This window comes from Amphibalanus amphitrite, unplaced genomic scaffold (genome assembly GCF_019059575.1).
Source record: "Amphibalanus amphitrite isolate SeventyFive unplaced genomic scaffold, NRLGWU_Aamphi_draft 000144F_arrow, whole genome shotgun sequence".
NCBI classification, from domain to species: Eukaryota; Metazoa; Arthropoda; class Thecostraca; order Balanomorpha; family Balanidae; genus Amphibalanus; species Amphibalanus amphitrite.
This window is the reverse complement of record NW_024881639.1, coordinates 709,492-734,004: the sequence shown is the minus strand read 5'-3', so window position 1 is coordinate 734,004 and position 24,513 is coordinate 709,492. Positions and strand designations below refer to the sequence as shown.

Below are 24,513 nucleotides of genomic sequence, written 5' to 3'. Positions count from 1 at the left end.
CATATCTTTTTTAAGCTCAAATGTATCGACCCCTCCCTGACCTCAGTTTAAGTCAGGTGCCTACGCTACTGGTGCTTATATCCTAGCTCCTAACGCGGTGCTCATTTGTTCCCCAGTGTTGCCGTGGGGTCCTTACGTCCTTACCGACTGGCACGGCGTCCAGTCATCCTGGCGGCGCGTACCAGCTGCTGCGAGGCGGCTGCGTGGCGCACTCTCGCGGAGCGGCGGCGGCCGGCCGGCCCCGCCTCCGCGCGGCCCGCGCCTGGAGCCGCCTGGAGCCGCCGGCCGCGTCGTCTCGGCCACCGCGCGCAGAACGGAGCCGGTCGTCGCGAGGGGAGGACGCGCTCGCGGTGCTCGGAAGTGAACTTGGTTACCCGTTGGTGGTACCGGGTCAGCGTTCAGACGAGAGTGCGCTGTGCAACGAAGACGTCGGTAGCGGAATCTGCGACCGGACGCCACTGGAGCAGGAGCAAGGAGTGCACGGAGAAGCAGAGGTGAGTGTGGAATGTGGGAGAAAGCGGCCCGACTGGTTTGAGCCGCCTGGCCGGGCCCCGACCTCAGCCCGGCTGGAAGATGGCCTCCACCGGCACCGCCACGGGAGTGCCGGCTTCTAAACAGCTGGTGTGTAAGGATGGTCCAGCTGTTTGTGGTAATTGTAGGGCCGAGTGGGATGATTTCTGGCGAGCTATCTGCGATTATGGTCCAAAGTTTGCCGGATGGTTGGTGTTAGTTGCTCATAGTTGGTAGTGGCCGAGCATTCATCTATATCTTAGATAGATCCCTCAACGGTATGAATTGTTTTACACCTTCTGGCGCGGACTTTTTTGCTGCGTCCCACTCTCATACCTCGGCGAATCCTCTTCAAGGTCACACGCAGGAATGCGGCGCGTGGTGGCGTCCCCTCGAGTCGTGGATCGTGGCTCGGCGGGCGTTCGGCCGCGGCCCTGCCACCTGGGGCCGCCCCCGGCTGCCGGGCTGCAGCGTGTCCTCTTTTCACGTCCGAACTCAACGCCGTTGAAAGATGTGAATACTTATTTTTCGTTACCGGCAGATAGGCGACATTGCCTGGATGTTGACTCATCTCCATCGAGATGATTCGGCTGTCTCGCGAGGTGCGGTACCAAAGTAGCGGTCAAAACTCCCTATGACTCATAGCGTATGACAATTCTTGGCATTATGAACAGCTCATACGATTGGTGGTGTATGTGGCTCTGCTTCGCTCAGATTTCTGCCCTCTGATTGAGCCGAGAAAGAAAAGAAAAAAGGAAAGAAGGCCGAGAGGTGCTACGAACTATCTCAGCGTCGCCAACCCAATCAAAAGCATTTGAGATCTCTCCATTCGCTAAAGTTCCGGTTCGGGGTCATTAAGGCCTGCAGGCGTAGATTTGCCTCCAAGCCTTAGCACACCGAGTGCATATTTTTTGTGCCTCCTAGACTTATTCCAGCCAGGGAAGGCTCAGCGACGTTTCTCTTCTCTTGCGGCTCCACCAGTTTCCCGTTCCTCCCTTGGTCGCCTACAGCTCGGTGCAGCTGGACGGCGGCCGTGTGCGTCGGTCGATCGGAAGTGCGCCGCGCCGCGCCGGCGGACCAGGACAGTCCAGCGCTGCGCCGCCGCTCGGGCTGACTCACTCGCCGCGAGTTTCTCCGGCCCGGATTCCGGCGCGCCGCCGCGGCAGGACTCGGCCAGCGCCTATCGCAGACACACATCCGCGGGGCTGCCCGAGCGCCGGGCCCTACTTCCGCGCCGCAGGTTTTGGAGTTTGGGTGAAGGCAAACGTGAGTCAGCATGGCGGAGTTTTTCTTCTTCTGGACTCGAGACGAGGCTGCGGCGCTGCTGTCTGTGTTATCACCGTGACGCACATCACCTGAGTCATGGTTTGCTGAGTCAACATGACGCCCAGAGAGCGGAGAAAGAGGGAGAGCCTTGGAGGCGCGTGGTGCGTCCTTGGTTCCACCTTGCGCTCCCACTCACGGACGCTGGCGCTATTTATGCGGCCTCGCATCGGCTGAGGGCTTATTTTCTCGGTTTGGGCATTAACCTGCGCTCGTTAACCTTTGCGGGCATTGTTACGCCAACCAGCTATGACGATGCACTTGATTTGCTCCGCGTGCTTTTTGAAAGAAAACGGAAGGTGTTAATAAAGCTTAACGTTTTCGTCCACTGCCTATGACACAGTTTTGCTTTTTAGTACTCGTATCTAGAAGGTTCTCTCTTTTGACACACTTGTTTTATTAAAACGACGCTATGGGCGCAAAATGACCTAAGTAGTCGGCGCGTCCTAAAGCCCCAATTAACAAACAAACAAACACAGTATGACAGGCATGCTTAATTATGTACAGCGGGAATTCGCAGTTTTGACGGGAACACTCATCCGAAGTCCGCCGCCGATGTCCGTAGCCATCAGGCACGTGTTGCTCTGCTGTGAATCGTCCATCGCTGCGGTGGGCGGCCCCCGCGGCGGTCGACTACATTCAGCGCACCTATTGGAGCCCCAGGTGGGCGCGTCTGAGAGACGGACGCCCGGTGGCCATCCCGCCTTCCGGAGTACGTCCTGAGCGGCTCCCGGCCAGTGAGAGTGTGTCGCCGGCCTGGCGGGGGCGGCACCGGCCGCTGAGCGGCGCGTGATCCGCCGCCCCCGGCCCCGCTGCCCGGTCAGAGAGGAGGCTTTCTCCGACCCTCGGCCGGCGCGGCGGGGCTGAACGCCGCCGCCCGTGCAGCAGGCGTCCGCCGAGGGCGGGATTTGTGCCGGCCACCGGCCGCCGAGGGCGTTTGAGAAGCCTGGACCGGAGACGTGTTGGGTGAAGCCAGTGACTCGCAATGGACATGTCCTGAACTCAGCTGCTAATCGCTCTATACAGACAGATATCGCTCATACGTGAAGTGGTGCAAGCCAACGGGTTCTAAGATCGGTCGTAGAACTTTCCAACTTATTGTCAATTTATCTGCATCGAGAATTGTGGTGTTTTTTCTTCTCTTGCATGCTCTTCTCTGAATCGTGCTGCGGCGTCACGAAGATGTCTCGTCCAGCTGGCCCTCGGGGCGATCCCGTTGGTCCTGCGGCTGTTTCGCCGCGGGGTTTGCGGCGCCGCGGTCGGATCGTCGAACAAACACCGGCAGATGGCGTGACCGACCGCCAGATGGGCGCTCATCCACGGTCCGGTGGCCTGCCTACCTGCCCGTACCGCACCGGTCGGCGGCGGGGAGACATCCAACGACGTGACGGGTCCATTCGCAGCCGATAAAATAGCACACGTTTCGCCTTTATCGGCAAACGTAACCCGTTAGCTATACCGGTTCAATCGAGTGTTCTGGCATTGTTACAACTGTTACAAGTGTTCGAGGTTCCTTGAGTCTGAGGGCGTGATATCGGTTGAGGCCAACATTTCTATTGTTGGTTCAGCGCTTGGTTCGGCTCTGAAGCCGGCATTGAACCACCACCTGCCGCCTGGCGAACTGTGACTGAGTCTGTGCCGCCGACTTCAGGTTTCCGGTGCCGGCTCGGCCGACTTCCGCTGTCGGTGGCCAGTGAAGGTCGGCTGCTCGAGCGGAGACAGATGCAGAAGGCCGGTCTGGAGACGGTGGTTCCGGACCGTCAGATCCGGCCCCGTGCTGCAATAAAACATTTCCTCGTCGCCGTGGCACTGTCCGCGGTAATGACAGTCACGCTTCCGACCGTCTAATCCGATTTCAGAAATTTCTCTGCAATCTGGAGTGCACTCACTGGTTTCGTTAGTTCGCCGTAATATCCTCTAGTCACTCTCTCTCCGGAGAGTCGACTCTCGCGTCATTTCCGCCTTTGTGTGGCCTGCACGCCGGGGAAACAGCGATCTGTCTGGCGCGGCTCGGGGGCTGCTTAACTTTTCCGCCTTCGGCTGCTGCCGGTTTACGACATTGGCAGGAACTGTTGGCTAAGAATATTCGTGACGTTTGAAGCGTTTGTAAGTATGACCCACGACTTCACAGCGTGCATGTCCTCTTGTGCAGTAGGTATATCCGAAACCGTAATGTCACACTGCGATTGTTACGTGATCCGTGCGATGTTACGCCCTGGAGGCTGCGGAATCGATAAATGCCAAAACAATAATTTAGCCGACGCCATTCTCTCGCTAGCCTTTTTTTCGCCCGGGTCTCCCCGTTGGCTTTTCTGGAGCCTGTATCCGTTAGAGCTAGCAGTCGTAATACCGGCCACCACGGAGCTGCAAGCTGTGTGACTGTCGTCCATCTGTCCCGTAATCGTGACCTGCGACTTTGCCATAGCTGTGTAGTGTTAGGTGCCGACTGTCCATGCCGTTTATTTTGCCAGACCGATGACCTTGGTGTGTACGTTTGTGTGTGTATTCAGTAGAGTTGGGTGGTGATTTTACACTGCTGAGAGTACTGTGTGCCCATGGACGTGGTGTGGTAAAGTGCACTGCGCAGTGAGTAGTGCTCCTTCAGTTACGATGGCTTCATTAGGTTCATGTTATATGGCAGTGCCTGATCCTTTGATCGCTACAAAGGATCCCCTCGTCCGGTTACCGGTTTCCAGTGTTTTATCACCCTTCTTCAGTGTCCTGTCTGCGATGTCCGGTCTGCCGGTCGTCCTGTCGCCTGGGCGTGTGCACTCCCTGTTGCCCGATATTCACTGCTCAGGCTCCTTTGTCAAATTGTCCCCTGGTCCGTCGTCCTATCTCGTGCCGTCGGCGGCTGGTGAGTATCCGGTCGCGTGCCGGCTGCTCGAGTAATCTTGGGCTGCTCGGGCCGGACGTGTGGACACTGGACAGCACGACAGCGTCTGGGCCCGATGGGAACCAGCACTGCCGGCTGACAGTGGCTAGTAGTCGGGCGCACACGGGACGCGATCTAGGCCAGCCGCGCTGTGGTCCGGCCGGCGGTACCGGCCGGCCGGCCGTGCGCCGTACCTGCCTGCCGAGTCGCCGCCGTTTTCCTGAATACCGGAGATAGGGATCGCTGGGGCCGGCGCTTAGTGCGGCACGGTGACAGGCCATGGACTCAGTCGGGTGACTGCTCTCGGCTATCTGTTCTCTTGTGTCAGATCGGTCGGCTATACTGGTCTTGGGGCAGCAGAGAACAGACATCCGGTTCCCCATCCCTCTCCATCCACCCGCACCGCGCTGGTCATCCATCGCTCGCGATATTCGGGCCCCTTACCGCCAATAGGTTGACCCTTTTGCTTGTTTGCATGCTCACTGCGCAGCTGTCTGCCGATGCCGCGTCAGGTATGCTGTGTGGGTGGGTGTGTTCATCTGTACAGTCGTCGTCCGACCTCTGACCCGTCACGCCCCGTTCTCAGGTCTGCCTCGGAGGTTAGCTCGTCACCGGCTCTCCAGCGGCGCAGTTGGCAGACGGTGCCGGTGCCGACTCTGACGGAGAGGGAGCGCCTCTCGCGGTCCGGGTGAGCAGCGGCGCGCGGCGCACCCCACCCGGCCACTGACCGCCCCACACAGAGCCTGCGGAGAGCGCGGCCAGCACCGACCATGCGCGGCCGAGTGGCGCGCCTTCTGGCGCTGGCGGCGGCGCTGGCCGTCTGCGGCGCCTACCAGCGCGGGGCGCCGTCCACCGCCTGCGGCGAGATGACCCCGGGCCACGGCCCGCCCGCCCAGCCGACGCCCATGCCCTACAACATCACACTCTCCAGCACGGTCATCAAGGCGGGAAGGAGGTGAGTCATGCGGCCGACCCCGCGCTATTCGTGTTTGGGAACTGCGGCGTGCGACTCCGGCTGTGTTTGGCAGCCAGGACACGGTATACGTGTTTGTGTTGGGTTTTGTGTTAACCTTGCAAAATGTCCTGTGCAACGTCTCATTTGGTGGTAACTACTTATTTGTATGCGTATTTATAATGTATCTGTGACTAATTTATCCGTGACACATTCTTGATGGTGTAAGGAATGGCAGCGTCCACACGCACAACTGATTTTCCGCCTAACTTTTCCACTTCTATGGCATGCACTAGTTGTAACACTACCCCTCGGATTAATTGATTTACCTGCTGTTTTTCCTGTAATGCGTACCTATCCGTGGGAGAATCAAGAGCGCCTCGTGGCGGCTCGGTGTGATTACGGCCGTGTAGGTAGGTCGCTGCCGCTGCCTCCGCTGCCGCTCCCAGCGCCGTGAGTGTGTGTGTAATGGATGTCGCTCCGCCGCGTCCCCATTCCGAGCTGAGCCGGTGCCCAGTGCCGGCGGCCGCCGCGACGGCAAGGTGAAAGGCCGCCATTGCCGCCACTGCCGCCGCCGCTGCGCGCGCGACACGACGGTGCGGCCCACGCCAACCGCCGGTTTTCCTTGCTGCTGCTACGCTTGAGCGGTCGGGGCCGCCGTACCGCCGAGCGGCCGGGCAGCCGCCGATTTTTGGCTAGCTGCACTGTGTTATTGTCGGGAAGCTCGATGTGGCCGGGTAGCTTTCCCTCTTTCTATCAAGAATATCTGATTGTGGAGCTTAAGCATGCAGTGCTGTCTAGCTTACCGTTTTCGGGCGCCTGATAGTGGATGACGCGATAGCTGATAAAAGAATGCACGGTGCAGCAGTGTCCTGCGGCGGCTGCTTTTATTGACCTTCCAATGGAAGCCGAGATACCGATAAATTGGCTGTTTATATAATAGATGCAATCTTAAGTTGCGGACTTCAATCTTATCTGGGTGTGCATAACGGTACGTTAGGCGCATACCTTCACGGCACTGCATACCTTTGCCAGCGCACAATGCACAGGAGCGTGCTGTGAACTTGAGTCCCACGCTCTGCCCGTGTCGAGGTCGTTTGTCGGCGGGGGCGGAGAGGGCGCACCGACACAGGGTCACGGTTGACACGCTCTCCGGCGCCACTCATCCCGGGCAGCCGGCGCCCGCTGAGCGCTGATGACGGCCCGCTGAGCGCTGATGACGGCCGAGGTACCGCGTGACCGGCCGTCACGGCGTGGTCGCACGGGCCGTTGACGGCGCGGCACGCTCCCAGAGCTGCTGATTATGGTAGCCGCCCGGTGGCGGGCGCGGCCGGCCGGTCTGGCCCGTCTCCCCCAGATGGGACAAGGTCGGAGCCAATGAACCCGGGTCACAGCGGGCTGCGGCCGGGCCGGCCCGGGGTCTGAAGCGGGTCAGGGTCGCCGATGCGTGAAACACTGCCGGCGGAGCCCGGCTTCTGTCTCGCAGGTCGGCGGAATCCGTGACGGCGGACTGGCGAAAGCCGCAGCGGCGGACTGGCCGGTAGGTCGGCACCGGCCCACCCCATCCGTGCGGCTTTAGGTCGAATGGCCGTTGCTCTGCTACTGCAGCGCGGTGCGCGCTACGGACAGCTGCACTGTGTGTGACGACAACTGAGCGTCTGTAGCGGCAGCCGAACGAAATACCTGGCATGCTTACTACATTGTTACGTGACCTCTGCAATGTGTTGAGGCCAGGAAAGAGCCGTGGGTCCCTCCTACCTATAAGTAAAGTAATCTTGCCTCCTACCCAGTGCCGTCAGTCGCTGGTAAGAGGGAGCGTTGCCCGGCGTGTCGGTTTGGAGCGGTCTCCGCTCAGTAATACCTCACATCCGGTATCAACTCTCCATAATGGCCGACAGTGAACCCGGTCTCAGCTCGGAGACCGCTCAGGGAATGTGGGCGTCGAATGGGCGGCTGGCCGTGTTCGGACCTAACTCTCAGCCCGCTTACTGAGGTGTGTCAGAGTCTGTCGGCGGTCTGCTGATGGCTGTGGCGCCCACCAAAGCCGACTCACCGGTACTGTTATCCCCGCCGCGGTTCGTCTGACATCTCAGGTAGCCTTGGCTGCCGGTGACTCGCCGGCTGTGCCGGGCGGTGACGGCAGCGGCCGATTTGTGGTGGTGACGTGAGCGGCGCTGACGCCACCTGGCGAGCTGCTGCCGCCCAATGTCGGGTTTTACTGCCCCCAATACAAGGCTATATAAACCAGGTAGAACGTTCCCGACGAAAAAGTGGTGACAAGCGATAATTAGTAGCCGCGACCCTCACTTGTTCAAAACTATATCCGCAAGCAGCATTTACAGGCTAGCGGAAATCGACCAATCGGCGTTCGGCAATACTCGACGCTGATTGGCCCGATGCTCGTGACGAAATTGCGGGGGACTGTAGCTATTCCCCTATGGCGTTTAATAGACTTACGGCTTTTGAAGGGGATTTATACCAGTTTTTGTTGGGTTTGAGGCCATTTTTGAGCTTGGATATTCTTTCTGTGACTTTTGACTGTGTAATAACGACATTTAATCATGACATTCTATATACTACCGGTGTCACATCGGCCAAAAAGACCGTAAGTACATGGGATAGACGGACCACTGCTGATGGGGCCACACATGTCGGCGTGTGGTCATCGGAGGTCCGTGAGGGTTCGACATAGACCCTTCATGGGTCGGTATAGGCCCGGTGGGTCCAGTGTGCAAGCCTATCGGGGGCCGGTGCTGACCCAACAGGGCCCAGTGGCATATAATGTAAGGCTGTCTAGGCCGACGTTGAGGGCTCATGGGGACCATATAGGACCAATAGGGACCACATCAGTCAATCAGGGGCCATTTAGGCCAATAAAGGCACTTCAGGGGACTTGAAAAGGTCATTCAAGAGCTGTGGTGGGCCCATGAGGGGACGGCATTGGTCCAGCAGGTGCAGTCAGGGGATGTTGTACGGGTTTCTCAGTGGCCCATTTGGGCATATCAGTGACCAATTTGGACCCAGCAGAGGGCTTTGTAGACCTATCAGGGGCTGGTGATGGTTCATCAGGGGCCAGCGTTAGTCCATCGGGGCACGGCATATGCCCATCAGAGGTAATTGCGAGCCCACGCTGAACAATGATGGCCCTTCAACGGCCCCTAATGGATCTACATTGACCCATGGGCCATGATGTGTCATGTATGCCCCTATGACAGGCCTACTCAGACCCCTGATGTACATTCCCGGCCTCTGATGACCCTATACTGAATGCTAAAGGGGCTCTAAGTTTCTCCAATAACCCTTCGTCAACCCATTATTACCATACGCTGGCACTAGGGGCCCCACATCAGCCGCAGGGCAGTCCGTGCCATGACAGCATGTCTTTTCGGCCGATATTACATCGGTAATATTTATTAAAATCATGATTTTATGGTGTCATTATATAGCTAACAGTCATAAGAAATATATTTCAACTCGAAAACAGCTCCAAACAGCATATAATTTTAAAGAAACTCCTCCGAAATCCAAAAGCCTATTCGGGTCCATAGAGAATAACTGCGGTCCCCCGCAATTTCGTCACGAGCGTCGGACCAATCAGCGTCGAGTACTGCCGAGCGCTGATTGGTGAATTTTCCGCTAGCGTGTAAGTACTGCTCGCGGAACAAGAGTTCGTCGACAATCCTCCACAAACGTCTGTCACCATTTTTCGTAATGCTAAACAGCCGGAGCGTACCCCCCTGCCCCAATAGCGGCGCTCAGTACCACTACCCACTCAGAGGCAATGTCTATACAGCCTGACGGTGGACACTGGAAAACTTGGTCCACTCCGCCTTAGGATGTCAGTCGGTAGAGATGAGTCCACGCGCGTAATGGCCGTCCCTGTACCATCTGGGTCAGGTCGCCTGAGACGGACACCGTGGTGCCCCCGTAATGTATTCATCAGATGCGCTCGGACGGATCACGTGCCACCGAGCGCCGTTACCAGAACGGGTCACCTAATAGCGGCCGCTCGGGGTGGGTTCATCTGCCGCGGCACTGGCGCACACCGTCGAGTGATACATGTGCGAATAGAGCCGGTTTGGAGTCGTGTCTCGGTTGGACTCGCGGTCCGTTCTTCGCTCACGGTGCGCCTGGACTAGTTATTTCGTAGTGGACACCTAACCCGTCTGAACCAATACCCGGTTCGAACCCATGGCTCGGTTCGGTTTTGCAGTTGCAGGCCAATAGTCTGGTCTGGTGGCTCGATCAGTCCTCGTCGCCTGGTCTGGAATGAGATCGCCGGTCTGTCTAGTGTCTGCACTTGTGGTCGGTCTGGACTCGGCTGGTCACACGACTGTGGTCACCAGCACGTGACGCCGGGCCCGTCTGTTCTCTGTATAAATAGGGCAGCCGTGGCTGCTGCCCGTGCCGCCACACGCCGTCTGTAGCGCACGTCCAGACGCCGCGCCAGGCCGGCCGCACCGAGTTCACTCAGATCGTCCACGGTATAAAATGCGCTGATGTCAGGCCGCTCCCACTGGCTATGCCTGTGCGCCGCTGGTTTCGCTATGTTTTGCAGTTTGCACAATGAACCGAGCCTAGCCATGTGGTTAGGTAAACTGACCGGGTTATGACAGGCTGGAGCTTTGAAATTTTAACAGCGCGATCCGATCATTCCTTAGCCATGGCTGGATTCCGTCCGTTTAAAGAGTGGATTTTTCTCGTGGTTGAGCGAGTTCGGAGAACAGGGTAAAGCTGAGAGATCTGGAGGTGGTGGGTGGCCGCGTCACGGCCCGGTCTGCTCTCACGGCACTTACGGGACCGAGCGAACGCCTGTTTGTCCTGGTGTGACGCAGTGCGGCCGAGTTTTCTCGTGAACCACGAATAATTGAACAATGGACAATTGGCGCTGATCAGCGGTCACGAGGGCGATTGTGGCAGCGATCGGCGGGTCACCGCTGCTCGTAGCGGCACTCGATGGCGATGTCAATGTTTTCCCGCCTCGCGTCGGCGGTGCTACCGCTAGGCGAATGTTGACATCTGTTCCTGTCACTTACTTTGTCTAACTGTGTGCAGAACCCCTGTTTTTTTTTACGAAGACGGCTATGTCGCCTGATCGATTGGTCGCCGTGGAAGCACGCAGTTCGGTGATCTAGTTCAGCTCGCGTGCGGTGCTTTACGCGCACCCGGGCCTAAAAGTCTGAATTGGTCACGGCCATGCTGTAGGGAAAAGTGTGATATCATGTTCATAATGTTCGGTGCATAGTCACGCAACGTGAGAGTGCATAGGACGATACGGTCAGTGACAGTGGCGAAACCATCATGGTTCCCAGGCCCGGTGCCCCAACCAGTACCGAATAAGACACTTAAAACTATCAAAATATTGCAGCAGTGCCTGATAAGTGTGTCATGCCTCGATGCCGCGTCTGATTGTATCTGTGAGGTCCTTTGAGATCCGACTGCGAGATTCAGTGACGGTTAGTGCGAGATTGGGCGACTGCGCTCATCTGAGCTGGGTAGAGAGTGGATGGATATCCCGGGGGCCATGTCGAGCTGGTGGAGAGTGAATGGCGACTCTGATGACCGATTAACTCAAGGCGAGTGTTGCGCGCTGCAGTGAGAGTGGACGCAGCCGGGCAGCACTAATGGCTGGCTCGTGTGATCATGAGCCTTTCACGGCAGGGGAGGCAACATCCGGCAGGTCGCAAGACGCAGCCCGCGGCGTGGTCATTCGGACCGCAAAATCAGCCACTGGCTCAGTCAGGGGATTAGCCACTGAATGTTTCCGTTTGCAATCGAAAGCTGCCATTCACTGTACATGTCGAAAACTACGCTGGAATTTATTGGTTGGACAGGAAGACATCTCGGCGTCTCATCATCTTGCTCTGAACTGAGAACACCCGTTCTGGCCGCGTCCACCTGTCGTTACTCGTGTCTGACTCGCCGTTTGTCTCCGCGTGTTCCAGGATGACGATCACGATCAGCCGCGGTAACCAGCTGCCGTTCAAGGGGTTCTTCGCGCAGGTGCGCTACGCCGACGATCCGGACTCGTCGCCGGCGCTGGGTCGGTTCATGACCCGGCAGCACACCACCGTCAGCTGCCAGCCCGGCGAGGAGGTGAGCCGCCGACCGCGGCCTGCGAGGACTCGGGGCTGAGGGACGGTACTTAGGGACGGCATTGAGGGACGGACTGCGGGCCGGGCTGAGGGCTGGTCTGAGGGCCAGTACTGATGGCATGACTGCGGTCCTGTAAGTAGCAGTGCTGGCACGACTAGGCTGTGGTGCTCGCTGTGCGGTGACAGAGTAAAAATGCGTCAAACGACAGACAGATTGATGTGTTACGTGTTGTCCGAGCGCGCTCAGTACATGACAAAAATGCACCGCAATGGCAGGTCAGACAGACAGACAGACTATGTGTTACGTGTTGTCCGAGCGCGCTCAGTACATGATAAAAACGCACTGCAGGTTGCAGGTCAGGATGTAAGTACTTGGTATCCGGGAGCGCTCCCTGATCTGATCGTAAAGCTGATAGTCGATGTGGAGCTGAACGGTGTAAAAGTTTTCGGGGATGGGGGGCAGCAGCCTTGTAAGAAGGATTCACTTTCACGGCTGGGTGCGACCTTTCGTCAGGTTAACGAGCCTAGCACGCCTCCTGGGCGTTCTGTTATCTTCTAAATGGTCCGCCATTTCCTGGTCTCTCTTTAAAATGTCACTCCCGTCATTCCCCACTGCCGGACCATGAAGCTCTGTTGTTCTCTGGTTCCCGCGTTTCTGTCTTGTTCGAATCGTTTGTAAATGTCGCTATCACTGACCTCGGCCTTTACAATCCGAATTCCCGCCTGCCTTTCCCTCTCGCCACACCAGGTAACTTCTTGCGTCAAATTGTGGAAGACTACGTGGGCATTTGGACGGGCTTTGCTCACGCATTCCATCCGTCTCGCCACCCCTTCCCTTTGACCGTTCACCCGAGTCTTAAGTGTGCTCACACCGGTGCTCTTTTCGTTCGTGCCCGCAGAACGGCATCAGCCACGCGGACAACAAGGTGAAGGAGTCGGTGACGCTGCTGTGGCTCTCGCCGCCCGATCTGGACCGGGACGTCCTGTTCCGCGTCTCCGTCGTCCAGGAGTACAGCACGTTCTGGGTGGGACACGACACGCCGGTGATCCGTGTGCTGCGCGAGGCGCGGCCCGAGGAGCCGGCGGTCGAGGTGCCGCCCGTGCCGACCCGGAGTCCTGTCCCGGCACCGACCCAGCCGGCGCCGACACCGACCGAGCCGGCCCCCACCGCGCCGCCGGCCCCGGCCCCCACCGCGCCAGAACAGGACCTGCAGCAGGAGGACCGGGTGAGTGGTGGCCGGTGACGTCATAGACCATGTCTGACTTCACTGATCTCTGCCGACGGGATGTTAGTTCTGTTGGTGGGGCTTCACCTGAGCTAGCCGCGGGCTGTATGGTTCGTGTCTGCCAGTGGGATAATGTTATACGTGCCCGCCCTTAGATCCCCGCCTTGCGTGATTCACACTGAATGAGAATGTCCGATGAGTCATCCTTTGTAGTTTTCTACAAAGCGACGACGAGAAAATGAATGTGAATCAACTTGCGTGCTCACAATCACCGGCGGCTTACGAACCGGTTTGCTTTGTCATGTTGATCATGTCGTGTTTCTTTTACCGTGTTTCGTGTTATGTTATTGCTACATAACTATTTTTCGACGCCAGAAGAATGTCTGGTTTCTCCGATTTACGTCATTTATGGACTGCTGTTTTCTCCGATATAGTACATTCGCGGACTGTCTGTTTTCACTACGTCCGTGTTCTTTTGGACACTCCCTGACGTGCACCGACCTTTCAGAGGGTGGAGGAGTCGGCCGCTGTGCCCACCGTGCCCGCCGAACCCGCTGAAGAGAACACGTCCGCGCCCTGCACTGAGGTACGTCCCGCTCACACCAGGGGCAGCCGACTGGGAGCTGCTGATGTCCCGACAGGCGCCTGCGTCACTCCAATGTTGTAGCTGTGAACCGAGTGTGCTGTATCGGTGCGTCTGGTGTGCGACTGTGTGCTGTCCGTGCGCTGGTAATTGTGTCCGTGCTGGTAGAGCTATCAGCGTTCGGACGCCGGCGTCTCGCTCTGCTGCTCCCCCTGACGTGTCATGTCTCGGCGTGTCACGCCGTGCCATGTCGTGTCAGTGGCATGCTGCACGCTCCCGTTCTGTCTACCGGACACCGGAGCTGTGTCACCGTCCCGGCCACTGCCCCCTCCCGGGTCCCGACTGCTTCCGGCCCGCACTGCGCCGAGAGGGCCGCTCACAAAATATCCTTACTTTTTTCTTAAAAAGTACCTACACCATGTTTGATGGTCAAGTGTAGTTGCTATTCCAGTTTCGGATAAGGCACCCTGCTAAGTGCAAACGCTAGATCCTTTTTTTTTTACTGGAACCTGAACTTCACTATGTGTTTTGTTGCCCAGTGACGGGCCCAAAGAAAATACGTCACACCTCACACCATGTTTGATGGTCGGACATTTTCCGTGCCCACTCCCTGTGCAATGTGCACGTCCGACTATGCACCGCGGCCGGGCAGTCCAATGTCCATGACCTGGCACGTGCCGTTAGGCAGCCCCACCTCCTACTCGAGCTGCGGTCACGGCGGCAGCCGACCACCGGCACCTGACCGTAACAGCCGCCAACGCGCGCCGACTGCGGACACCTCGGCCGCCCGGGGTCTCCAAAGCCCGGGGTCTCCAAAGCCCGGGGTCTCCAAAGCCCGGGGTCTCCAAAGCCCGGGGTCTCCAAAGCCCGGGGTCTCCAAAGCCCTGCAGGATGGCGTGTCGGCGATCGTAGGCTGATTTTCAAACTCCGGGCAAATTTGTTGTCCCAGTCAAGTGACTGTTCTAAATTGTTGTGTTGCCTCTTCACTGTGGCCTCGTGAGAGGCGGGCGGCCGAAAACAATCACCGGAACTGCCGGACATGTATTCTGGCCGCCGCACAACAAGATGCCAAAAACCCACGTGACCAACGCCTACGCCGCCATTACCGGAAGTCCACCCCGGACTTAGTAGTGGGCCGATGCCGTGACTAAACACAAGACGAGAGGGCGGTGAGCATTCTTACAATTATAGTGCCTATCAAATAAGAAACTAAGCACGACTACAACGCGTGGGCATGAAACGTCTACATTTTACAAATCACATTGGCGCCGGTTCGGAATTTGCAATCAGCTGACACGACTTGGGTCTTCCCTAAAAATAACAAAGCAACCTCGCACAATTCTGGCGCAGCTGATACGAACACTGAACAGCGCAACTAAATTCACGACACAACACCACCCCTCTCTTTGAGGGAAAACACACCCTATGAAAACACCCAGGCACAGGTACGGTGCTGAGCTAAACTGTACACGCGCAAACTCGCCTAACCTACGGCGAGAAACGCTTCCGCGGCCTACGCACCCTACGGCTGCGGCGCGGGGCCGCATGCTCGTCAGAGGCGGCACCGACTGGCGCCGCTGGGACAGGACTGGTACCCCTGGGCGGCTCGGGACACACATCATCGGTAGGAGCGGGGTCCACGGTCACAGGGGCTGGGTCAGTAGGCTCGGGCTCGCCCCCGACTGGGTAAAAGGTCACCGGCACCTCGCGATCAGCTTCCCCCGGGCGGCCCGGTACCAGGCGCCTGGCATGCACCCGCTCACCTGTGGCCAGCCTGTAGCTGACCGGACCGGTCCTGCGGCTCACCTGCACAGAGCGCTGCCCCTCGACCCGGCCCGTCCCGGGCTTCCGTACTCGCACCCAGTCGCCAGCTTCCCATCGCGGGGCGGCCGTGGCGGTGCGGTCATACCGGGCCCTGTAGGTCTCCTGGTACGACTGGTGATGCTGCCGGACAGCTCGATCCTCGGCAGCACGGCCGGACGGGGTCACATCGGACGGGGTCACATCGAGAATCGTCCGCGCCTCCCGCCCCCTCATCAAAACAAAGGGCGACACTCCGGTCGCCGGGTGGACCGTGACCCGGTACTCACCCAGGAACTTTCTGACAAACGTCGAGCGCGGCTCCCTCGCCAAGCGAGCCGACTGGATGGCTTCCTTAACCGTCCGGTTCAGCCGCTCGACCATGCCGTTGGTCTGCGGCGAATAGGGCGAACTAAACGTCTGTTTGACGTCCATGCGACCCAAAAACTCGGCGAGTCGGCCCGACCGGAACGCAGGGCCGTTATCTGACAGTAGCTCCAGCGGCACACCTTCGCGAGCGAACACTGTCTCCAGGAACTGGCAGATACTGTCTGCCGTCGCGTCCTGGCAGAGCGCGACCTCCGGCCACCGGCTGTACATATCGACGAGCACAATGCCGTAGCGCTCAGACGACGAACCTCTCATGGGACCGATCACGTCCACCATGAGGCGCTGCCACGGTCCATCTGGGAGTGGGATGGGCTGGAGGGGCGGCCTCTCCCTCCGCACGTGCCCATCGTGCTGAGAGCAGACCTCACAGCTCTTCAGCAGGTCACGCACCTGCCGGTCCAGGCGCGGCCACCAGAAACGCTCACGAAGCCGCTGTTTTGTGCGGACCACCCCCTGGTGGCCCGCGTGCGCGTTAGTCAGAACGCGCTCGCGCAGCGCCGCTGGCACCACCAGCCGGTCACCGCGGAGCAGCAGCTGGCCGTGTACGGACAGCTCGTCCCGTACCTGAAAGAAACCAGCTGCTCGGGGGTCAACGTCCCTCTGGCGGGGCCACTGCCCGGACACGTACCCACGGACGACGCTGAGACACTCGTCGGCCGCCGAGGCGTCACTGAGCTCCTCCTCAGAGATGGCTGCTGCCACCGTCAGAGCTGCAATCTGGAGATCGTCATCATCCGGCCACCAGGTCTCGGCTACCGGCAGCCGTGACAGGCCGTCGGCCACGGTGTTCCGCTCCGAGCGGACGTACTCAACGTCGAAAGAAAACTCGAGCAGGCGGGCCTCCCACCGCGCGACACGCCGGCCGACGCGCGTGGAACCCTTGGGACCGAAAATGGTACACAGAGCCTGATGATCCGTGCGCAGAGTGAATTTCCGCCCCCAGAGATAGTGGCGAAACTTCTCACAGGCCCACACCACGGCCAGCGCCTCCTTCTCCACAGTGGAGTAGTTACGCTCGGCCGGAGAGAACGACTTAGACGCGTACGCGATGACCCTGGGCGACCCCGAGGCGTCGATCTGCGTCACACACGCGCCTGCTCCGACGTCGCTGGCGTCGGTCGTCAGCACCGTGGCGAGCGCGGGGTCGAACATACCCAGCGCCGGTGACTGACGGATGGCGTCCTTGACGCGCTGGACGGCGCTGGACAGCGCCGGCGACCACTCGAACTTGTCAGCGCGCAGCGCAGCTCGCAGCGGCTCGACCAGGTCCGAGTACCGCGGCATGAAACGGGCGTGGTAGCCCGTGGCTCCCAGGAAGGCGCGGAGGCCCTTCTCGTCCTGTGGCTCTGGAGCCTCCAGCAGCGGACTGATCCGCCCTGGGTCGATCTGCACACCGGCCGCTGAGATCCTGTAACCGAGGAAATCAATGTCACGGCAGCCGGTGGCACTCTTGGACCAGTTCACTTTCACACGGTGGTCCTCCAACCGCCGCAGCACCTGCTTCAGGCGAGCGTCATGCTCCGCCTGGGACGGTGCGTGGATGATGATGTCGTCGAGGTACACCTCCACCCCGGGGATGCCCTCCAGCATCGACGTCATCACCCTCTGAAAACAAGGGCCGGCACTCGCCAGACCAAAGTTTACCCGGCGGAACCGGTACAAACCCTTGTGGCTGACAAACGTGGTCAGGTTCTGGCTGTCGGGATGCAGCTCCAGCTGGTGGTACGCGTCCTTCAGGTCCAGCCTGGAGAACATCAGCGAACCACGGAGCCGATCGAGAACGTCCTCAATCCTCGGGAGAGGATGACCATCCGTGATGACCGCCTGGTTCACCCTCCTCATGTCAACGCAGAGGCGGATGGCACCGTCCCGTTTCCTGCCAACGACCAGTGGTGAGATCCAGGGAGACGCGCTCACCTTCTCAATCACGCCCTGGGCCTCCAGCTCATCAATCCGGGCACTCACTGCGTCCAGCACAGCCAAAGGCAGGCGGCGCAGTGGCTGGCGCACTGGTGGTACCCCTGGGTCAACTGTCACTCGGTGCTGGTACCCAAGGATAGCGGGTTGGGCCCCCGGAGAGGCTGGTAGCTCGTCAGGAGGGCTGGTGGGTTGGGCAGGCTCAGGAGAGGACACACAGGTGGGGTTGGTGGACACACTGCACACACGGTTGCCCACAATACAAACATCAAACACTTCCATCAGGTCAAGGCCCATCAGAGCGCGTCCTGACGGCACAACATACACTTTGACCAACTCGGTTTTCCCCCGGCATGACACATGAACACTTTTCACCCCCAGCACATTTAGCACGCTCCCCCCGTAGGCACAAAGGCTCTCCTCGGCTGCCCCGAGATCACCCTGCACCGAGTCCCTCGGCAGGATGGAAACTGGAGACCCTGAGTCCACAGTGAAAGTTACCTTGAGCCCCTCTACCTCAGCATCAAGGGTCAGCGGCACGGCACTAGCCCCAACAGCTAGCACCTGGACACTAGAAACCACACTAGCACCGCAGTGCTGGGCAAAGTGGTTGGTCTTACCGCACTTGGAGCACTTCCTACCGAACGCTGGGCAGCTGCGGTCACCTCTGCGATGTCCAGGGCGCCCGCAGCCCCAGCACTCAGGGCCTGCTGTCTGCTGCTGTGGTTGCTGCCGTCTCGGCTGCTGCTGCCTCCCCTGCGGAAGCTGCTGCCGTCCTTCCTGCTGCTGGGCTGGGACCGGGCCGGAGCGTCGGCGTCTGGACCCCCCTCGCTGAAACTTCTGTGGCTGCAGGGCCTGGACAGGCACAGGCACGGCTGGTCCCTCGATCACCCTTGCTTCTCGTTCAGCAGACTCCAGGGTGTCGGCCAGAGTCAGGGTCTTCTCCAGAGTCAGACCTGACCCTTCCATGAGAAGCCGCTGCCTCAGCTTAGAGCTCACGGTCTTCTCAATCACCTGGTCCCTGATAAACTCGTCCATCTGGGCACCGTACTCACACGTGCTGGCCAACTGGCGCAGCACGGAGACCCACTGGCTGGTGGTCTCACCTGGTTGCTGCCCCCGGCTGCGAAAGCGGTAGCGCTCAACACAAACATTCTGTTTGGGAGCGAAATGGGCCTCGAGGCGGCGCAGGCACCATTGGAAGTCGTCCTCGCTTTCCAGCTTCTCCATGGGTGGCAGATTCTCAAACACCCGCTGCCCCTCCGTCCCTAGACAAGTCAGGAGGACAGCTTGGCGACGTGCGGGAGGGAAAGCGTCACCTCCGACCGCACACAAAAAGTTCTCAAACATCCTGACCCACCGAGGCCAGGGAATCGCCGGCTCAGCTCCAGCGGTGGGCAAAAACGGCGCGGGAGCCGCCGCGAAATCCATGGTGAAAAATCACTGTTCGAAGTCCTCAGTCGCCACTTTGTTGTGTTGCCTCTTCACTGTGGCCTCGTGAGAGGCGGGCGGCCGAAAACAATCACCGGAACTGCCGGACATGTATTCTGGCCGCCGCACAACAAGATGCCAAAAACCCACGTGACCAACGCCTACGCCGCCATTACCGGAAGTCCACCCCGGACTTAGTAGTGGGCCGATGCCGTGACTAAACACAAGACGAGAGGGCGGTGAGCATTCTTACAATTATAGTGCCTATCAAATAAGAAACTAAGCACGACTACAACGCGTGGGCATGAAACGTCTACATTTTACAAATCACATTGGCGCCGGTTCGGAATTTGCAATCAGCTGACACGACTTGGGTCTTCCCTAAAAATAACAAAGCAACCTCGCACAATTCTGGCGCAGCTGATACGAACACTGAACAGCGCAACTAAATTCACGACACAACATAAATAATTATGAAATTCGACACTGCACAATACTGACAAGCATAAATTGAGTGAGTAGGTAAATCAACGAACATAAAAATGCACATAGCAGAGGATTATCCGCTGATCGGTACTGGCTGCGAGTTGGAATGCTTGCCGTGTCCCATCAGCCCCTAACAACATTGTGAGTCTGTGGCCCTTTTTAAAATCCCCGTGCACTGAAGATCCGCTGTTATGTAACTCCCGCTGCTATTTTCCTGCGCAGGACTGTGACGGCGCCGCGGCTGACGGGGACGGCGGCGCTCTGGCGTCCGTGTACGACGGCTGCGGCCGCTCGGTCGGCTGTTTCGCCGACGCTGACGGCTGCGTGGAGTCGCGCAGCTGCGAGGTGCTGGTGACGTACGCGCTGCGCCCGGACGGCCGCTACCAGCTGCAGCTGTACGGCGGCCACCAGGCGCCCGGCTACCTGGCTGTCGGCTTCTCCACAGACCAGTTCATGGTGAGCGCGCCCGCACCGACATCTGACGGCGGACAGAGCAAGCTCAGTGCTGGCGGGGACTGGCGGGCAGGCGGCAGAATACCGGTGTATATCTGCGGTCTGTGGTACAGGAATTGGGGGTTTGCCATTACCATCCTGGCTAATTTACTGCAGTTATCGCGGGGATGAGATGAAGATGCCATCTGGCTCCCATGTTACCTCCGTGTGGTTTCATGGCATTCTAAGTACGATGATACTGACGGCTATCCGCCGCAGGTACCGACGTCGTGAGCTGCCTTTGACCTCGCCCTATTTTCTCTCCCCTCGTCAGGGAGACGATGATGTGATCTACTGCTCCGACGACGGCGCGGGCGGCTTCGCGGTCAAACACGCCTACAACAACGCCGTGCCGAAGCGGGCCGTGGTCGTCGAACCGGAGTCCGAGGTGAGCTTTTGTCCGAGCGCGCCACGGGCTTGGGGCGACAGTATAGCCTACGGCATTTCGGCGGTGGCTCAATGGTGAAACGCTCAACTCGTTCACTGCATTCATTAGGATTGTGAATTTGTTGTTCGTGAAATTTATGCGTGCTTGCCCCGTGTCGGGCCGATTTTTCATGTTATTAAACTCTCGCCCATTCTTCAGGAGGGCGACCTGGTGTCTGACGTGCGCACCGAGTACCGTGACGGCTTCCTGCGCTGCGAGTTCTCCCACGCGGCGCGGTTCACGGTGGACCGCCGGCCGGTGGATCTGTCCTCCTCGGACCTGCACCTGATGGTGGCCAGCGGGCCAGGTCAGTACGGGGAGAGTTGGCGCAGGCTGGATCAGTACTGGAGCGACCAGCGGTCCAGGCTAGTAAGTCGGTGCGGGCTGGGTCAGTATCGGAGCGACCAGCGGACCAGGTCAGTTATAGCAGGGTGGTCAGTGCGGGCTGGGTCAGTACGGGGAGAGTTAGCGCGGTTAGGTCAGTACCGGAGTGGCCTGTGGGTGATCTCTGCTGCCGTCCTTTTCCACGCCTTCATCATCTGGTGTTGGCAAGCGGTTTACGAACTCCTCTGTCAGGACCCTTATGCTTTGATTATGGACAAGGTGTTTTCGTGAGTGCTAAAAGCAGACCTGTTTTAGTCACGTCTGCACCCGAATCACATTCGCCTGTTATGCCTCGGCTGCAGGTCCCGTTGAGTGTTGGTGTGCCCGTCTCTAACCCCTGCCGTGTCGTGTCCCTCCGCAGCGCACGCGGGCGGTCCGGGCTACCACTCTGTGCGCCGGGCCAGCGGCGGCCCGGTGCAGCTGCAGTCGCGGGCGGCCGCCGCCGGCCAGAGCAGCCTGCTGTTCCGGCTCCACGGAGCGCTCATGATCGGCGCCTGGATCGGCACCGCCAGCACGGGCATGCTGCTGGCGCGCTACTACAAACAGACGTGGGCGGGCCGCAAGCTGGCCGGCCTGGACCTGTGGTTCCAGGGCCACCGGACGCTGATGATGCTGACCGTGCTGCTGGCCATCGGCGGCCTGGTGTGCATCGTGCTGCAGCTGGGCGGCTGGACGAGCACGCCGCTGCTGGGCGCGCCCGGCGCCAGCCCGCACCCGCTGCTGGGCGTGTTGTGCGTGGCGCTGGCGCTGCTGCAGCCGCTGATGGCCATGTGCCGGTGCCACCCGGGCGCGCCGCGCCGCGCCATCTTCAACTGGCTGCACTGGATGGTCGGCTCGGCGGCGCACATCCTCGGCGTGGCGGCCGTGTTCTTTGCCGTCGAGCTGCCGGCCGCCAAGCTGCCCGACTGGACCTACTGGGTGCTGGCCGCCTTCGTGGTGTTCCACGTGCTCACCCACTTCATCCTCTCGGTGAGTAGACGGAGTGGACAGAGATGAGTGGGCGGTGCGACGGGCGCACTGGGAGTCACCAGTTACGTGCTATGTCTAATCATTTCATCAGGGGGATTGTCTTAGCCGCTGATCTGCGTAAAAGCTGTCGCACAAATAGTGTGAAAGGACTGCATCAGCTAATGATGGCCCATCTTGTGTTTCCTGCTGATTTGTCTGGGGTCACTCATGACGTCTAATTTAACCCTCTGTTTTCCAGCTGGCGCAGTGCTGCTCGGACCGCGCGATGAGGAGCGACAAGGGTCGCGGCGGAGAGGCGTACAATATGCGCGACATGGGCATGAACAGCTACCACGTCTACCAGGCCGACCGGCCGCAGGAGGCACCCGTGAGTGAACCTGGCTGACGCCACAGCACAAGTGTAGGATGTTGTATTCCGAAATCATATCACTGATGGGTGATATAGGGGTCTAGGGGCTACGATGCCGCCTCAGTTCAGTTTACCGCATTAGCGATACCGTTAAAGGGTCTGGGCTTAACGTGGCCATGCTCTATAATCTTGCGCGATGGTTCGGGGTGGAAAGGGTCAAAGCTGGGTGAATATTGAGTTTGGCCATATTCACAAAGCGCTGGGTGTGCCGTGGCTAGTCCAGTAGCAGTATGTGCTGTGACAGTTATACGGCACCAACTCCAGTTTCGCGGAGTTTCAGAGACATTTCCGGCGCCAAGCGATATTCTCTGCTCGTAAACGCTACAGTAGGTGGAATTGTTGACACTTGACGGCACGTAACATAAGGAACGTTTTGCATTGCGTTCCCACGTGTTATTGCCATTCTCACGGGTTTGTTCACCTCTGTTGCATTCGAAGCCGGGCAGTCCCACATAATATCTTATGTTCGACTTATAGCAACTCCGTATCCGTGTCTCCGTCCGTGTCTCTGTTCGTCTGATAGCGTAACCCTGTGTCTCCGCTTGTCTGACAGCGTCTCTGTTCGTCTACTGATGTGACCTCTCGTCCTGCCGCAGGGCTCCACGCTGCGCCGCACCGTGCTCGGCATCTACATCGTCATCAACATGCTGTTCGTGGCGCTGCTGGTGTGCATGGTGGTGCTGGCGCCGGCCGACAAGTGGCTGGACGCCATCATGTAGGTGGCGCACCCACCATCGTCAGCCGGAGTTCAGCGGATGTCACCCGGCGGCAGAGTCTCAGTGTTTGAGACGGACGGGTATACCGGGAACCGCTCCGCGCTGCCACACACGAACTGCTGAAAGGCTGCCGTCCGGCTGACTGGCTGTGTCAGTGGACAGAGCGCGTGTCGCCGAGGACCGTCCGAGCGGCTGTGGGGGACGCTCGGACCACTCAGCTTAGTGTCGCCGCCACTATCCAGTCCAGCAGTGGCCCATGGACCTGTCACCGGACGGTGGTGTCGGTGCCGGGCGCTAATGTCGGCACAGTGCGGTGCGAACGCTGTGTGTGAGCCGGTCGCACGGACCGCAGCTCCCGTGTACGCCGCGCCGTGCGCCCTGCGGTGACGTGAACGGGGTGGACTGACTGACGCCACCTGCGCCCGACTGGGTACAGTGCCGCCAGCGCTGGCTGGCTGGAAAAGTGCTCGATAGTCGGCGGCATTTGTGTCGGGATCGCCTAGTGACGGACTAGCCTCTGGATTTGGTGACTGTCGCTAGACGGAGTAACCCTCTATTTGGTGGAGCGTCACTTTCAGCGAGATCCCCGTCAGCCGTGGCGGGGCCCGCGGCCATCGGCCTGTTCACGCCCCAATCATACTCATCTTGACGGTGGGGTCATCAGACGGCCCGAAACGAACAGTCCATGATCTGATTCGGGTTCGTACAACGTATTTTTATTAATTGGCTACAAGTAATCGAGTACAAGTGTTGTACTGGAAGTTCTATAATGTATTTACACTGGTATTTTTACAAAGCAGCGTTACAAATGTGATCATAAGATGGATGATTCCCCGGTAGTGACAACATGTAGTGACTGGCCGATAGAGCAACCGTACAGTAACCTTTCTCGTGATTCGTATGTCGGGATCGTTGACTTACCAGCGCAGGACTGTAAAGAATGTGAATATCATGCGCGATTTAAGCCGATTTATGTAAGCTCGTCTTGTGTATGTATGATATGTACGATAACTTAAAGTGTGGTGCGCTGCGAGCTTCCGTTCGTTTCCGATGCTCAGCATTCCATGGTAACTTTGCCGTCCATCGTATTCCGCTGCGAGGTGCCGGCGCGCGAGTCGGCCTCGCCCGTCACCTGTTCAAGGAGATGGTATTCCAGCTGCTTGTTAGAGCGATATTTTTCACTGGTTTTACCGGGTTTGTAAATGTGTACTTAAAAGTTTCTATGAATATTTTTACAGATGTTTCCTATGTACCAACAAATACATCGGTTTTACAGATAACCCCACTGTATTACAAAATCGTTGTCACTCTAGCGGCAGAGTTGCGTAATGCAGAAAGTGGTCCGGAGAAAATGCATTTGTTATCGTTGAAAGACAGGTGGAGTGAATAAGGTTGTGGCTACTGGCTCGAGTTGAGGTCAGTGTATATGTGACCAAGGCTTATGCCTCCCTACGCTCATAAGGTGCCTACTTCCTGATGCGGACAGTAGGTAGGCTTTTAGCCCAGCGACCGGGACACTGAACTTTGA

The 24,513-nt window shown here is 58.7% G+C and overlaps 1 protein-coding gene across 1 annotated transcript; it reads left to right on the top strand.

Annotated features, from left to right (window-relative positions):
• Nucleotides 1-210: 210 nt before the first annotated feature.
• On the top strand, nucleotides 211-24,265 carry LOC122382655 (putative ferric-chelate reductase 1 homolog). Its single transcript, XM_043368289.1, has 11 exons — nucleotides 211-494; nucleotides 5,295-5,663; nucleotides 11,606-11,756; nucleotides 12,655-12,981; nucleotides 13,490-13,567; nucleotides 19,811-20,044; nucleotides 20,355-20,468; nucleotides 20,667-20,814; nucleotides 21,253-21,860; nucleotides 22,099-22,227; nucleotides 22,866-24,265. Exons 2-11 carry the CDS (start codon nucleotides 5,479-5,481, stop codon nucleotides 22,986-22,988), a joined length of 2,097 nt encoding a protein of 698 aa, XP_043224224.1. The 5' UTR covers nucleotides 211-494; nucleotides 5,295-5,478; the 3' UTR covers nucleotides 22,989-24,265.
• Nucleotides 24,266-24,513: the final 248 nt, after the last annotated feature.